This window comes from Aquarana catesbeiana, linkage group LG11 (assembly GCF_042186555.1).
Source record: "Aquarana catesbeiana isolate 2022-GZ linkage group LG11, ASM4218655v1, whole genome shotgun sequence".
In the NCBI taxonomy this organism is placed as follows: domain Eukaryota; kingdom Metazoa; phylum Chordata; class Amphibia; order Anura; family Ranidae; genus Aquarana; species Aquarana catesbeiana.
This window is the reverse complement of record NC_133334.1, coordinates 280558784-280574513: the sequence shown is the minus strand read 5'-3', so window position 1 is coordinate 280574513 and position 15730 is coordinate 280558784. Positions and strand designations below refer to the sequence as shown.

The 15730-nt window shown below is 44.9% G+C and overlaps 1 protein-coding gene across 5 annotated transcripts in view; it reads left to right on the top strand.

Moving 5' to 3' along the window:
• Nucleotides 1–15730, top strand: part of WDR59 (WD repeat domain 59) — a 112333-nt gene that overhangs the window by 36022 nt on the left and 60581 nt on the right. For 4 of the 5 annotated variants that reach the window (XM_073605924.1, XM_073605922.1, XM_073605925.1 and 1 more), the window contains exons 17-20: nt 99–168; nt 1565–1718; nt 8356–8412; nt 13527–13660. In XM_073605924.1, the coding sequence (XP_073462025.1) occupies nt 99–168; nt 1565–1718; nt 8356–8412; nt 13527–13660 (415 nt within the window). The remainder of the gene's footprint in view (nt 1–98; nt 169–1564; nt 1719–8355; nt 8413–13526; nt 13661–15730) is intronic. The other variant, XM_073605921.1, reaches the window with a different exon arrangement.

Genomic DNA, 15730 nt, shown 5'->3' with positions numbered 1-15730 from the left:
GTCGCTGTTGCTGCAGCTCTATTCTAGCATCAAGGAGGATGGAGCATTGTACACTCTAACCTAGGTGCCTTATACCAAGCTCCCTTTTACCTCTGCAGGGTATCTGGTGTACTTCACACGACCAATGACTATGCACAGGACGGTATCTCCTACAGAGCCCACTCCAAGGTTTGCTTTAGCATTGTTATTTTTTTTTGTCTTTCTGTGCTTGTTTGTTACATTTACCTAAAGTGGACCTGTAATCAAAAAATGACGATTTGCTGTGTTATGGGTAGCGGTGCACTGAAACCGCAATAGACGGTAAAAAAAAAATTATATATATACAATATATTTACTTATACAGTATCTCACAAAAGTGAGTACACCCCTCACTCGCATTTATGTAAAGAAATTACACTTTGCTACAATGTAAAGTAGTGAGTGTACAGCTTGTATAACAGTGTAAATTTGCTGTCCCCTCAAAATAACTCAACACACAGCCATTAATGTCTAAACCGCTGGCAACAAAAGTGAGTACACCCCTACAATAGGGGATAGATTTGTGTTTTGGTTTTTTTTTTGTTTTTTTTTAGTAATGACAGCGATCTGCGATTTTTTTTTTTTTTTTTTTTATTTATTTTTTTATTTTTTTTGTGGGATTGCGGTGGACAGATCGGACACTTTTGGCACTTTTTTTTTTTTTTTTGGGACCAGTGACATTTATACAGCAATCAGAGCTAAAAAATGGCCACTGAATGGCTTACTGTATAAATGTCACTGGCAGGGAAGGCGTTAACACTAGGGGGTGATCAAGTGGTTAAGTGTTCCCTAGGGAGGTGTTTCTAACTGTGGGGGGGGGGACTGATTGGAGGAGGAGAGAGATCGCTGTTCCTAGTGATTAGGAACAGCAGATCTCTCTCTACTCCACTGTCTGAATGGGGATCTGTCTGTTTACTTTGACAGATCCCTGTTCTGGCTCCCTGTGAAGCGATCGCGGGTGGCCGGTGGTCACGCGCATCAGCTCCGGCGCCCCCTATCTCTTTTAAAGCGGCTGACGTACACCTACGGCGATTCACCCAGGAGAGCCAACCTGCCGCAGTATGACGGCGGCTGGTCGGCAAGCGGTTAACGCGTGACATGTTGGGTATCTATTTACTCAGCGTGACATCATCTTTCACATTATGCAAAAAAATTGGGCTAACTTTACAGTTTTTTTTGTTTTTTTTTATTGCATGAAACGTTTCTTTTCCCCCCAAAAAAACTAGTTTGAAAAATTGCTGCGCAAATACCGCGTGAAATAAAGTTGCAACGACCGCCATATATGTGTTCTCTAGGGTCTCTTCTAAAAAAAAAAAAAACAAAAAACTTTATATAATAATGTATGGGGTTTCTGAGTAATTTTCTAGCAAAAAAAATGATGATTTTTTTTCATGTAGGAGCGAAGTGCCAGAATTATCTTGGGTGGCAAGTGGTTATCACCTGTGATGTCAGTGATCAAATATCTGTATAGTATGTATAATGTTTATGCAGGCCGTGTACATGTTGGATATTGTCTATGAATCCTGTGTTTATCCTTTTTTGTCAGATCCCTCTCCGCTCTGTCCGCCTATCACAGCGGAGTTCTCGCGCCTATGAAAATCCGTACGGAGGCTCCTGGGAACTTGCTGCTGTATGGAGGCAGCCCCACCCGTAGTGAGAAGGAACAAGTGTCCATCAGTTCATTTTATTACAAGGAGAGGGTATGTATCAGTCCTATTTCTATATTCACAATTACTGCCAGACAAATTCTATTATTGGGGGATCAAAAATGTGAACACAATGAGACTTTAAAGGTGCCAGAAACGACTACTTCACAGTTGTATAGGGTTAATACAACGATGTTTTAAATTTTATATATGGAATAAAATGACCTTGTAAATCTAAAAACCACCACAAAAGCTTATGCGGTTTCGCTCGACATGTTTCACTGTATAGGCTTCCTCAGGAGTTTTATGAATGCTGCATATTGCTTGTACAGGATGCTCCTGAAAAAACGTGCTAGGTCAGTCGTGCGTCCGGTTCCCAAGGGAGGAGGGTCAAACCCATGAGGTATTTGTGACCATAGGAGGGACATATATTCATTACTTTTTACGGGCTTAAAGGAGTTGTAAAAGGCAGAAGGTTTTTTATCTTAATGCAATCTATGCATTAAGATAGAAATACCTTCTGTGTGTAGCAGCCTCCCAGGAACCCCCCAATGCCTTACCTGAGCCCCATCTCTCTCCAGCGATGTCCACGAGTGTCTAAGCCGCCCGGGACACTCCTCCTGATTGGCTGAGACACAGCAGTGGCGCCATTGGCTCCCGTGGCTGTCAGTCAAAATCAGCCAGCCAATAAGGGGGGAGAGGGGGTGGGGCCGGGTCGGGCTCTGTGTCTGAATGGATACACGGAGCTGTGACTCGGCTCGGGTCCCCCCATAGAGAGCTGCTGGCTGAGGGGGCACTTGATAGGAAGGAGGGGCCAGGAGCAACAAAAAGGGACCCGGGAAGAGAAGTATCGGGCTGCTCTGTGCAAAACCAACTGCACAGAGGAGGGAAGTATAACATGTTTGTTATATATATATATATATATATTTTTATACGGGACTTTACAATCACTTTAAATCAACATCTATCATCTGTAGTTCCCTAGGGGGCAGTGTGTCCTTTTCCAAAGTGGGTACTGGGGAAAATGTTAGAAGCACATGGGCCAAGCGAGGAAGGGAGGAAGGGAGGGGGGGCAAAGATCCAAGGAGTATGTCAGTATCTTATCCAGGTCTATTGGAACTCCCCAGGGAACCCTCTAAGAATGGGACCAATATCCGATCTCTGTGTCTATTATTATGCCTGCGTGGTTTGAGTCCCCTCGCAGCTGCAGCCTCTATGAGCATTCTGTACCGGCAATATGCAGCATTCCTTTGAAACTTGTAGAGCAGAAGCTGCTGCATCTCAGTTCGAAACTGCATAATCTTTTGTGGTGGTTTTTATACTTTCAATGATATTTAAACTTTTGTATATGTAATAAAATGACATTATTAACTCTATAGAACTGTGAAATGGTAGTTTCTGGCACATTTTAAAGTCCCATTGTGTTTTGAATTTTCAATTTGTAGACTATTTGGGATGTGGTGCCTCTAGTTACTCCATCGCCCCACATATGGAGTTACTTTATTGGGGGGGTTATAAACGCTCTCCGTGCCGCCTTCATTTTCAGCCTTCCCGGAATTAAAAACAAACGGCACGGAACGAAGTGCAGGTCATACAGAGGTATTGCACAGTGTTCTGTGTGCTTGCTTTTCTAAAAGGGACGCATTCAAAAATATAAAATGGAATGTAAACCTAATTTTTGCTGCACCATGTCTCCCCCCTTCAGTTTTACCCAAAATCTGCCTTTTGTGGTAAATTTATCTTATTGCTGCAAACACAGCATAGCACTCAGGGCCTGCTAAGCTCCTATTCTACTCCACTTATTTTCCTTGAACAACCGTTCTTCTGGGTTGTGAAACAATAAAACCTTCCTGTTTTTTGTTATTGGGTTTGACTTTATCCAACACCCACATATAAAAGGAGACGTGTAAACCAGATGTTTACTGATGGCCCATAAGGGGGACCTAAAGCCCCATGGCTTGCAGGCATTCGAATGAAATTTGATTTATGGGTGTCCTGTAACACGCACCAGTTTGACAAATGCTAAAGCTTTTTGCAGAACTAAGTGCACTTCTGTGACCCAGATTCAGCCAACTAAAGTTCACTGATGTCACAATTCCGGGCCCAGATCTTCCCAGATGTCTTGCCGGCAGTTGGCTCAGCCTCTCAGCGAGCCGCTGTGAGCTTGGTCCAGCCGCTCCGGCCCCCTCCACAGCCCAGATGGTGGACTGACAGTCACTGGCTCTCTGCTCACTGGGGCCTGAGAACCGAACGATCAGCAGTCTTTGATCACTCAGTTCTTGGGGTAGAGGCGGGGGGGGGGGGCTTGGGTGGGGGGACATCTACAGTATCGGATAAATGCTGCAGCCATCTAGGCGAGTTCAAATTTTTATTTTTGAAGTTCTCTTGTTCAGCCTGTAGGAAATCGGGCTGTGTATGGTGGCCTTAAAGTGTATTTCCACTTTTGCAGTTGAATTTGAGAAAACCCCACTGTGTTTCCATTCACACAGCATACCTATCAAAAAAAAAAAAAATAAAACTTAAAAAAATAAAACAATTTCTTTCAGTCTTAAGAGGCTGGTTGTACTGACATTGATCGATAATTCGACTTCAGTACAACCAGCCTGTTGAGTTTTTATGTTGCCCGGACACTACCAGTGGGTATAGCCACCAGCAGTGATCATTGTATTCTGCTGGTGCGGAAGGCTTCCTGCACTCCCTGCCGGCAGAGCACTATAGTGCTGTGGGAGGAATTCACCCATTAACTCTTTCAGGTTTCACTGGAGACTCTGCGAGCGGCGGGAGTTATTGGGGGCTGCTCCTGTCTGACAAATCCCGTGAGAAGGAATCGGGGTGGGGGGGGCATGGCTAAGCCGCACTGTGTACATCTATGGACGCACACAGCCCAGCTCGGCAGTGCACCCGTATAGGTGCACATGGCTTGCTGAGGGGGCACCTGTAGGAAAGGAGGAGTGGGCAGCACTGGCGGGGGGGGGGCTCCAGAAGAGCATGTAAGGGACGGTCTGTGCGATACCATTGAACAGAACAGGCAAGTATAACTTCTTTTTTTATTTTCATTTAATAAAGATATTGGCTTTGTAACCAAGGTACAGCGTTTTGTAGACAAGTAGGTTCTTTTAAGCCCTTCTCGATTCCCGTACTTCTATACCAGTTCAGTATTTCCAGCAACTTACTTTGCTTTGGCATCGAGCAATAATCGCCTGATTGGGTCTTACACCTGTACCTCACATCGAGGGGAACGTTTATAGCTCACAGTTTCTTCTTGGAATCCATTCAAGCTTTATTTAATCACTTTGCACTAAGGGAAAAAAAAAAAAATCACAAACCTGCAGCTGACACAAGTAAAATATTATGTCTGCAAAAGCACCTTTTCTGGTGCATTTTTGTGCAGCTTTAGGTCAAAATTATTGTCACTTGAAAAACCTTATTAAAAAAAAAAAAGTACTTTCAAAGCTGGCAAGACGCGGCTCAAATTTTGGGACGATGCCCATTATTCAGTGAAAATTTGAGCCATGGGCAGCCCTGCCAACACCACCCGGCTCGACAAGCTTTGATGGAGAAATGAAAGCAAGGTGGAAAAAACATCAGCCAATCAGCTGTAGTCACAGTTTGGGTATTCTGACCACTGGTGGGGGGGCATCAGCTGTCAGAAATCAATCGCCATATGTAGGGGCATTGAACCATATGAAGATGAGTTCTAATGCAAAGTACAGTTTATGGTCCTAGAGGCTGCTCACCAGCAACTGTGGGGCCTTACTGGAACCCCCTCCCCACCAACGGGGGATCTTATTAAAGTTGTGAAAGGATGGGGGCACCATACCAGCTTGTATAGTTCTTTTAAAAAACAATATATATATTATTTTGTAACATCCAATGTGTTTCAGAGGCTCAGTGCTCCCCCTTCATCAGGGCTAAAAGTGAACGGCGGAGTGCCGAGTCCCTGAAATGTGCTGGCTGTTAAAAAAAAAAATAAAAAGATAAACAGCCAGCGCATTTCAGGGACTCAGCACTCCGCCATTCACTTTTAGCCCTGATGAAGGGGGAGCACTGAGCCTCTGAAACACATTGGATGTTACAAAATAATTAAAAATCTTTTTAAAAAGGACTATACAAGCTGGTATGGTGCCCCCATCCTTTCACAACTTTAGAATGCAATAGCCAGCAGTGGGAGATCTGTCCATCCATGCTGTTCAACATGAATGAGGAAATCCTTTGTATTTCTCTTGTTCAGTCCACCAAGAAATTTGTACATGTATGGCCAGCTTAAGTCAAATGCCATCCCCCTGTGCCAATCAGTTTAGTACTTGTGAAAACAGTCATGAGGAGTTTTGTTACCCAGACTGACAATCTCTGCACTGTCCACATCCTCCCTTCCACAGGAAAAACAATTGTTTTTTTTTTTTTTAATTGTCTCTGAAACAAAAGCAAGTGGATAAAATTAATTCCATAGATGTAGAAGGAATGAAGACGTGGTGGAAAAATATTAGCAATTCAATTTAAACTGTTACTAAACCCAAATCTTGCATTCACTATACCTGCTCTCCCCAGGAGCCTGCACGCACTCTATCTGCTGTCCCCCGGAGCCTGCACGCACTCTATCTGCTCTCCCCAGGAGCCTGCACTCACTATATCTGATCTCCCCAGGAGCCTGCACTCACTATATCTGCTCTCCCCAGGAGCCTGCACTCACTATATCTGATCTCCCCAGGAGCCTGCACTCACTATATCTGATCTCCCCAGGAGCCTGCAGTCACTATATCTGCTATCCCCAGGAGCCTGCAGTCACTATATCTGCTCTCCCCAGGAGCCTGCACTCACTAGATCTGATCTCCCCAGGAGCCTGCACTCACTATATCTGATCTCCCCAGGAGCCTGCACTCACTAGATCTGATCTCCCCAGGAGCCTGCAGTCACTATATCTGCTATCCCCAGGAGCCTGCAGTCACTATATCTGCTATCCCCAGGAGCCTGCACTCACTATATCTGATCTCCCCAGGAGCCTGCACTCACTATATCTGATCTCCCCAGGAGCCTGCACTCACTATATCTGCTCTCCCCAGGAGTCTGCACTCACTATATCTGCTCTCCCCAGGAGCCTGCACTCACTATATCTGCTCTCCCCAGGAGCCTGCACTCACTATATCTGCTCTCCCCAGGAGCCTGCACTCACTATATCTGCTCTCCCCAGGAGCCTGCACTCACTATATCTGCTCTCCCCAGGAGCCTGCACTCACTATATCTGATCTCCCCAGGAGCCTGCACTCACTATATCTGATCTCCCCAGGAGCCTGCACTCACTATATCTGATCTCCCCAGGAGCCTGCACTCACTATATCTGATCTCCCCAGGAGCCTGCACTCACTATATCTGATCTCCCCAGGAGCCTGCATTCACTATATCTGCTGTCCCCCGGAGCCTGCACGCACTCTATCTGCTATCCCCAGGAGCCTGCACTCACTATATCTGATCTCCCCAGGAGCCTGCACTCACTATATCTGATCTCCCCAGGAGCCTGCAGTCACTATATCTGCTCTCCCCAGGAGCCTGCACTCACTATATCTGATCTCCCCAGGAGCCTGCACTCACTAGATCTGATCTCCCCAGGAGCCTGCACTCACTAGATCTGATCTCCCCAGGAGCCTGCACTCACTAGATCTGATCTCCCCAGGAGCCTGCAGTCACTATATCTGCTATCCCCAGGAGCCTGCAGTCACTATATCTGCTATCCCCAGGAGCCTGCACTCACTAGATCTGATCTCCCCAGGAGCCTGCAGTCACTATATCTGCTCTCCCCAGGAGCCTGCAGTCACTATATCTGATCTCCCCAGGAGCCTGCAGTCACTATATCTGCTCTCCCCAGGAGCCTGCAGTCACTATATCTGCTCTCCCCAGGAGCCTGCAGTCACTATATCTGATCTCCCCAGGAGCCTGCAGTCACTATATCTGCTCTCCCCCGGAGCCTGCAGTCACTATATCTGCTCTCCCCCGGAGCCTGCAGTCACTATATCTGCTCTCCCCCGGAGCCTGCACGCACTAGATCTGATCTCCCACAGTACACAGAACATGGAAATGCAATTATTTTAGTAAATATAAACCGCTAAATACCTTTTCTCATCAGCAGTATATAGCAGTCTAGTGACTTCTATCAGTGTCTTGTTTAAAGCATGTAGGAGGGGTTTTCATTCTACTCTGACTGTCCTATGAGGCTGCAGGACACCTGACCCTCTGTCTGGACAGTGCTGATTGGCCCTATGCTGATCACATGCACTTCTACCGTTTGTAGAATTTGGAGGAAAATAATTAATTTAATCCATTTTGGGATAAGGCTGTAACACAAAATGTGGAAAAAGTGAAGTGCTGTGAATACTTTCCGGATGCACGCATGTAAGTGTAAAAATATACTGTACCTGAAATTCATCTTTATCCACAATAAGTATTAAGTCTAGACCCCCCCCCCATGTGAATAAGTTCACTTTCTGGAATCATAACAACCGCAAATGTGTCACAAGCGGAATCTGGCCTCGTTGATTACTATTGGATGGGAGAGGTTAAACTGAGCCTCAATGGCCAATCAGACAATTTCTAGCCATTTTCTTGATGATTTTTTTTCTTTTGTCCCCTTTTTTTCCCCCCTTTTCTTCTGTATCTCCTCCTCCCTTTTGCTTCCTTTCCTCGTCTTCTGATTGCACAGACAACCCCGCTGTCTGCACGCCGGCGCTGGTCCATCCAAGTGATTAACGACTTCCCGGTATTGTGCCCTCTGCTGAGTAACCCACCTTGTGTTCCCTGCTCACCTCTATGAATAATCAGAGAATCCAAGATCACAATACTGTCTCTGGTACAACTCTGAGTGTAAAGAAGTCCTTGCAGTGGTCGATGGTCTGCGCTGAACTTACTACTCCCCCCGTAAATGGCCTACCAGGACTTTGCCTAGTCAGAGCTCTTGAAGGGAAAATTGATAATACCTTCTAATACCCCTCCCCCATCAAGGCAGACTCCTGCCTCCGCGCTTTCTTGCCACCCCCTCATTCCCTTTTGAGCCTTTGCTCCATTGTAATAACAAAGTGGGATTTCTATTCTAAGTATGGGGCGGCGGCGGTGGCAAGTGACCTCCCCCTTATGACAGTGTTCGGGCCTCAAGGGCAAGTTGCCAGACCCAAATGTCATCATGTGGGGGGGCTGTCACATGACCAGAGCCTACCCGTGGTGGACTCCTGTAGAGAGGTGGCAGTGAGGGAGCGTGGATCGGTGAGTCTACCTTGTTAGTGGGCTATCTGGAGTCATTGGGGTTGATTTACTAAAGGCAAACAGGCTGTGCACTCTACAAATGCAGAGCTTAGTAAATGAGGTAAAGCTTCACTTTGCAAACAATACCCAATCATATGCAAAGGAAAAAAAAAAACCGCATGTTTGCTTGCACACGATTGGATGATGGAAGCCAGCAGAGCTTCCCCTCATTTACTAAGCTCTGGAGCAACTGCACTTGCTGAGTGTACAGTCTGTCTTCAGTAAATCCAACCCCATTGTCACCCCTGCAACCCCCCCCCCCGCTATCGGATATGCAATTGCACACATATAAACAAATAAGTGCAGGGCTATATAAGAAACAAAAGATGGCGTTCCTTCGGGCTTGACAATTCGTTCCCAGGCCGACAATCAAAACTTGCCGTTCGTGATGAGGTCGCTCTTGTAGGCCCCAACCTCTGCAGTGCGATTGCAGACGCAGAGAACATCAGGAGCTGAGCCGGTACCCCGACCAATCAGGATTGAGCGTTTGACCACTTCAGGGCTGCAGCCCGGCTGCTACACAACTCAGGATGTGGTTGAGAGACTTCAGTTATTTTGTTCTTGGGCTCTCTGTCTAGTTATTACCTTTTTTTATATCGGGAATGTTACACCTCGCACCGCTTCTAATATCTGCTTCCCCTCTTTGTTTTGCGTAGTCTAATGTTACTCAGACGCCTGTGTTGCTTGTGCTGGATGTTTGCACTCTCTCTCTTGCCTGGACACCACACTGGCTGTTGTCTGATTTTTTTTTTTTTTTTCTTCTTTTTTTGTGCTGTATTTCGGGTGCTTTTTCCTTCCCTTGCTCTTCAGTCCTATCTTTAATTCTTCCACTCGTTGTGCCTGTAAAGTGTCTGACTGGCTATACTGTGCAACCACTGGTGACTGCTCACAGACTTTGTTCAGGTTGGGGGTTTTATTGGGCACGAAATCTGTCATTCTGGGGTATGCACTTGTTGAATTCTGCGAGGAACTGATAGCATGAGAACTTGGGAGTGGTTTCTTTAAGGTTTTTGTTGGGTTTTAAATATCTCGTGGACCTTCACTACTACGCAAGGTAAGTTTTGAAAAGCTGGACCGCTTGTACTTGGTTTGTATATTGTCCGTTTTCTATAATGTTTAGGCTGCTTTGTCATGTCTGCAGTAACAGTACTAAAGTATGTTTTTTAATATTTTTTTTTTCTGCACGCTTTTTATAAAAAACTGCATTTTTTTTTTTTAAATATTTTTTTTTTTTCTTCTAAAATGACAAAGCGAACCTTCAGCCTCCCAAAGATGATCCTGCCCCTCCTCCTGTCCTTTACAGGAATAGTTTTTATATATATATATATATATATATATATATGTGTGTGTGTATGTGTGTGTGTATATATATATATATATATATATATATATATATATATATATATATATATATATATATATATGTGTGTGTAAAAATAAACATTATTATTATTAATCCTGGGATATGTGACATACATATTACGGGAGGCATGGCGGGCAGTGTGTGCGCTTAATTCACCTAATGTGAATGGCGTGCATAAGAAGGTGGGGCATTATTTATATATATATATATATATATATATATGTGTGTAAAAAAAAAATATATATATATATATACACACACACACACACACACACACACACACACACACACACACATATATAATTTATTTTTGCATATATATAATGCCCCACCTTCTTATGCACGCCATTCACATTAGGTGAATTAAGCGCACACTGCCCGCCGTGCCTCCTGTGATATGTACATCACATATCCCAGGAGGCATAGGCTTTTATTGAGGAAAGGAAGAGGGGGAGTGCCTGTCAGCAGGAGGCGTACTGGCTGAACCTGGAACAGCCGACAGCCTAGCAATGACGTCATGGGAAACGGACAGCGCTGGATCCGCTGGGTGTCCGAGTATCAAAAGTTAGGAGAACTCACCACCAGGTAGATGAGGCTTAAAAAAAGGGGGGGGGGGGGGGGGGGGTTTGGGTTGGAGGGTATAGTTCCGCCTTAAGGCCCTCCAGGGCATTATATATTTTCTGATAGCAGAGGATCTGTAGAATAAAAAGCTGGTTGTTGCAATTTTTTTTTATGTTGCACAATATCTGCACAACTGTTTATTAAAGAGGATGTATACCCTCCTGTATACTTTATACCTATAGGTAAGCCTAGAATAAGGCTTACTTATAGGTACTGTAAATATCTCCTAAACATGCGCCCTTTAGGAGATATTTACTGTATACTGCGCCGATTATGTCATCGACGCATGCGCTCTGAAGGAACAGCCGCCCGTGGCGTTTCTTCAGGAGCTTGTGCCGTGACCAGCGGGTCCGGCCAGTCACACAGCCGGAGTATGCGCGCCCCCCCCCCCGCAAGGAAGACAGGCGAAGATGGATGTGGCCTGCAGTGGGGACGTTTGCACGTAAGTGTCACATAATGTGCTAGTTGGCGATGCATACTAGCACATTATGCCTTTACTTTGCAGGTAAGATGAAAGCAAGAAAAATCCTTCAGGGTTTACTTCATTTAAACGCATATTTTCAGGAAAAATTTAATTAAATACATTTTTAGTGCAAACACACACTATAAAATACCCAATGTTTTAAATATAATATAAAGGATGAGGTTGCATCGAGTAAATAGATACCAGGCATGTCAAGTCTTAAAATTGCGTGTGTCTGTGATATGTAACTACGATACCCAAAAAACTCCATAGGAGACACTTTAAAAGTCCTTACAGCTCACCAGTTTAGAGATAACTGAGCTCTGGTGCTAGAATTATTGCTGTCACTTCGGCTTTTGCAGTGATACCTCGTGTGTGTGTGTGTGTGTGTGTGTGTGTGTGTGTGTGCGGTGCAGTTGTGGTTCACCCTGTGTGCACGTTTGCATTTGCTGGTATGTACAGGGCAGCAGGGGTTACGGTGACAGTGTGTGTCTTGTCACATAGAGGAAGAGGAAGCGGTGATGGATCAGTAATCTGTTAATAAGGAATGGTGTGTGTCTTGTCTGATAGAGGAGGAGGAAGCAGTGCTGGATCAGTAATCTGACAAGACATACACCGTCACCTTATATACAGATAGAGGAGGAGGAAGCGGTGATGGATCAGTAATCTGTATATAAGGTGACGGGGTGTGTCTGGTGAGATAGGGAGGAGGAAGCAGTGCTGGATCAGTAATCTGACAAGACATACACCGTCACCTTATATACAGATAGAGGAGGAGGAAGCGGTGATGGATCAGTAATCTGTATATAAGGTGACGGGGTGTGTCTGGTCAGATAGGGAGGAGGAAGCAGTGCTGGATCAGTAATCTGACAAGACATACACCGTCACCTTATATACAGATAGAGGAGGAGGAAGCGGTGATGGATCAGTAATCTGTATATAAGGTGACGGGGTGTGTCTGGTCAGATAGGGAGGAGGAAGCAGTGCTGGATCAGTAATCTGACAAGACATACACCGTCACCTTATATACAGATAGAGGAGGAGGAAGCGGTGATGGATCAGTAATCTGTATATAAGGTGACGGGGTGTGTCTGGTCAGATAGGGAGGAGGAAGCAGTGATGGATCAGTAATCTGACAAGACATACACCGTCACCTTATATACAGATAGAGGAGGAGGAAGCGGTGATGGATCAGTAATCTGTATATAAGGTGACGGGGTGTGTCTGGTCAGATAGGGAGGAGGAAGCAGTGCTGGATCAGTAATCTGACAAGACATACACCGTCACCTTATATACAGATAGAGGAGGAGGAAGCGGTGATGGATCAGTAATCTGTATATAAGGTGACAGGGTGTGTCTGGTCAGATAGGGAGGAGGAAGCAGTGCTGGATCAGTAATCTGACAAGACATACACCGTCACCTTATATACAGATAGAGGAGGAGGAAGCGGTGATGGATCAGTAATCTGTATATAAGGTGACGGGGTGTGTCTGGTGAGATAGAGAAGGAGGAAGCGGTGATGGATCAGTAATCTATATATAAGGTGACGGGGTGTGTCTGGTGAGATAGAGAAGGAGGAAGCGGTGATGGATCAGTAATCTGTATATAAGGTGACGGGGTGTGTCTGGTGAGATAGAGAAGGAGGAAGCGGTGATGGATCAGTAATCTATATATAAGGTGACGGGGTGTGTCCGGTCAGATAGGGAGGAGGAAGCGGTGATGGATCAGTAATCTGTATATAAAGTTACGGTGTGTGTAATGGTCACAGTAGAGGAAAGGTGAGAGTAGTTTTCATAGTGAAGTTGGCTTCATACCTGGAGATGGAGAAGGAAGTCTGGATGGAGAGAATTTTCTAGATTAGTGATAGAATGTTGCATTGTATTCTCCGGGTATCTGACAGCCAATGGGAAGGCGTTTAATGTTACCAGCTGATAAATGGGCGGAGTTGAGAAATGGGCGGAGCTGAGCAGCAGATTTGATTTCTATGTCTCCAGTAAATGTTTGTAGTCCGTTGTCCACCAGATGAAGTGTAACCTTCATAAGTGTCCCCCGTCCCATCCCCCGGGGAACTGACTTTCCTCTTACAGAATAAACTAAAGTGATTTCTGTCCAACTTTTCTATCCCTAGAAATCTCGCCGGTGGAAATCCAAGAGGGAGAGCAGCGACTCCAGCTCCCGGCCAATCAAAGCAGCCGGGAAAGTGATCATACAAGATATTTCCTGTCTGCTAACCGTACACAAAGCCCTGGGAGAGATGTACATGTGAGTATTGTGATGAGGAGGCGTTCCCCCAAAGACGCCTGTCGTAAACGTATGAACCGGTCTGGGCCTAGAAAACGTTCACTAAAGTGGATCTGAATTTAAGAAGTGAAGGTTTGCTCTGTTTAGAAGTAACATCTAGAAATGTAAAAGTGGAACTAAGGGCAGTAATACTTCCTGTTCCCGTGGTCCGAGGCCTGCGAGATCCCCTGCCGGTGCAGTCATCTTCTCTGTGACTTCTTCCAGGTGCCAGACTTGGGCCATCTTTTATTTGTCGTGCGCAATGACGTCACTCCTGCACATGTGTAAAAGTGCGGTCATCCCCGCACACAGGCATTGTGTGGGAATGTAAACTGAGCTGCAACAGACATGTACAGTGCCTTGAAAAAGTATTCATACCCCTTGACATTTTTCACATTTTGTCATGTCACAACCAAAAACGTAAATGTATTTTATGTGATAGACCAACACAAAGTGGCACATAATTGGATGTAGAAAAAGTGGAAGGAAAATTATAAATGGTTTTCCAATTTTTTATTTTTTTGTTACAAATATGTGAAAAGTGTGGGGGGGGGGATTTGTATTCAGCCCCCTCTACTCTGATACCCCCAACTAAAATCTAGTGGAACCAATTGCCTTCAGAAGTCCCCTAATTAGTAAATAGAGTCCACCTGTGTGTCATTTAATCTCAGTATAAATACAGCTGTTCTGTGAAGCCCTCCGAGGTTTGTTAGAGAACCTTAGTGAACAAACAACATCATGAAGGCCAAGGAACACACCCGACAGGTCAGGGATAAAGTTGTGGAGAAGTTTAAAGCAGGGTTAGGTTATAAAAAAATCTCCCAAGCTTTGATCATCTCACAGAGCTCTGTTCAATCCATCATCGGAAAATGGAAAGAGTATGGCACAACTGCAAACCTACCAAGACATGGCCGTCCACCTAAACTGACCGGCCGGGCAAGGAGAGCATTCATCAGAGAAGAGCCAAGAGGTCCATGGTAACTCTGGAGGAGCTGCAGAGATCCACAGCTCAGGTGGGAGAATCTGTCCACAGGACAACTATTAGTCGTGTTCTCCACAAATCTGCCCTTTATGGAAGAGTGACAAGAAGAAAGACATTGGTGAAAGAAAGTCATAAGAAGTCCTGTTTGTAGTTTGTGAGAAGCCATGTGGAGGACACAGCAAACATGTGGAAGAAGGTGATCTGGTCAGATGAGACCAAAATTCAACTTTCCAAAACTCTATGTGTGGGGAAAACTAACACTGCACATCACCCTGAACACACCATCCCCACTGTGAAACATGGTGGTGGCAGCATCATGTGGTGGGGATGCTTTTCTTCAGCAGGGACAGGGAAGCTGGTCAGAGTTGATGGGAAGATGGATGGAGACAAATACAGGACAATCTTAGAAGAAAACCTGTTAGAGTCTACAAAAGACTTGAGACTGGGGCGGAGGTTCACCTTCCAGCAGGACAACGACCCGAAACATCCAGCCAGAGCTACAATGGAATGGTTTAGATCAAAGCATATTCATGTGTTAGAATGGCCCAGTCACAGTCCAGACCTAAATCACATTGAGAATCTGTGGCAAGACTTGAAAATTGCTGTTCACAGACGCTCTCCATCCAATCTGACAGAGCTTGAGATATTTTACAAAGAAGAATGGGCAGAAATGTCCTCTCTAGATGTGCAAAGCTGGTAGAGACACCCCCAAAAAGACTTGTAGAGAAAGGGGGTTCTACAAAGTATTGACTCCGGGGGGCGCCATACAAATGCCCCTCCCCCCACACTTTTCACATATTTATTTGTATCATTTATCATTTTCCTTCCACTTCACAATTATTTGACACTTTGTGTTGGTCTATCACATAAAATCCCAAATCAATGTGGAGAATTTCAAGGGGTATGAATACTTTTTCAAGGCACTATAAGTATATTTTATTGCAGAAATTGCAAATAAAGAGCCTGCCTGTTTACAATTTTTTTTTTCCAATGTTTCACTTTAATTGTGTCTCCACAATATCTTGAATGATTTTTATTTAGTCGTAAATTCCTCTTAAAAAAAAAAAAAA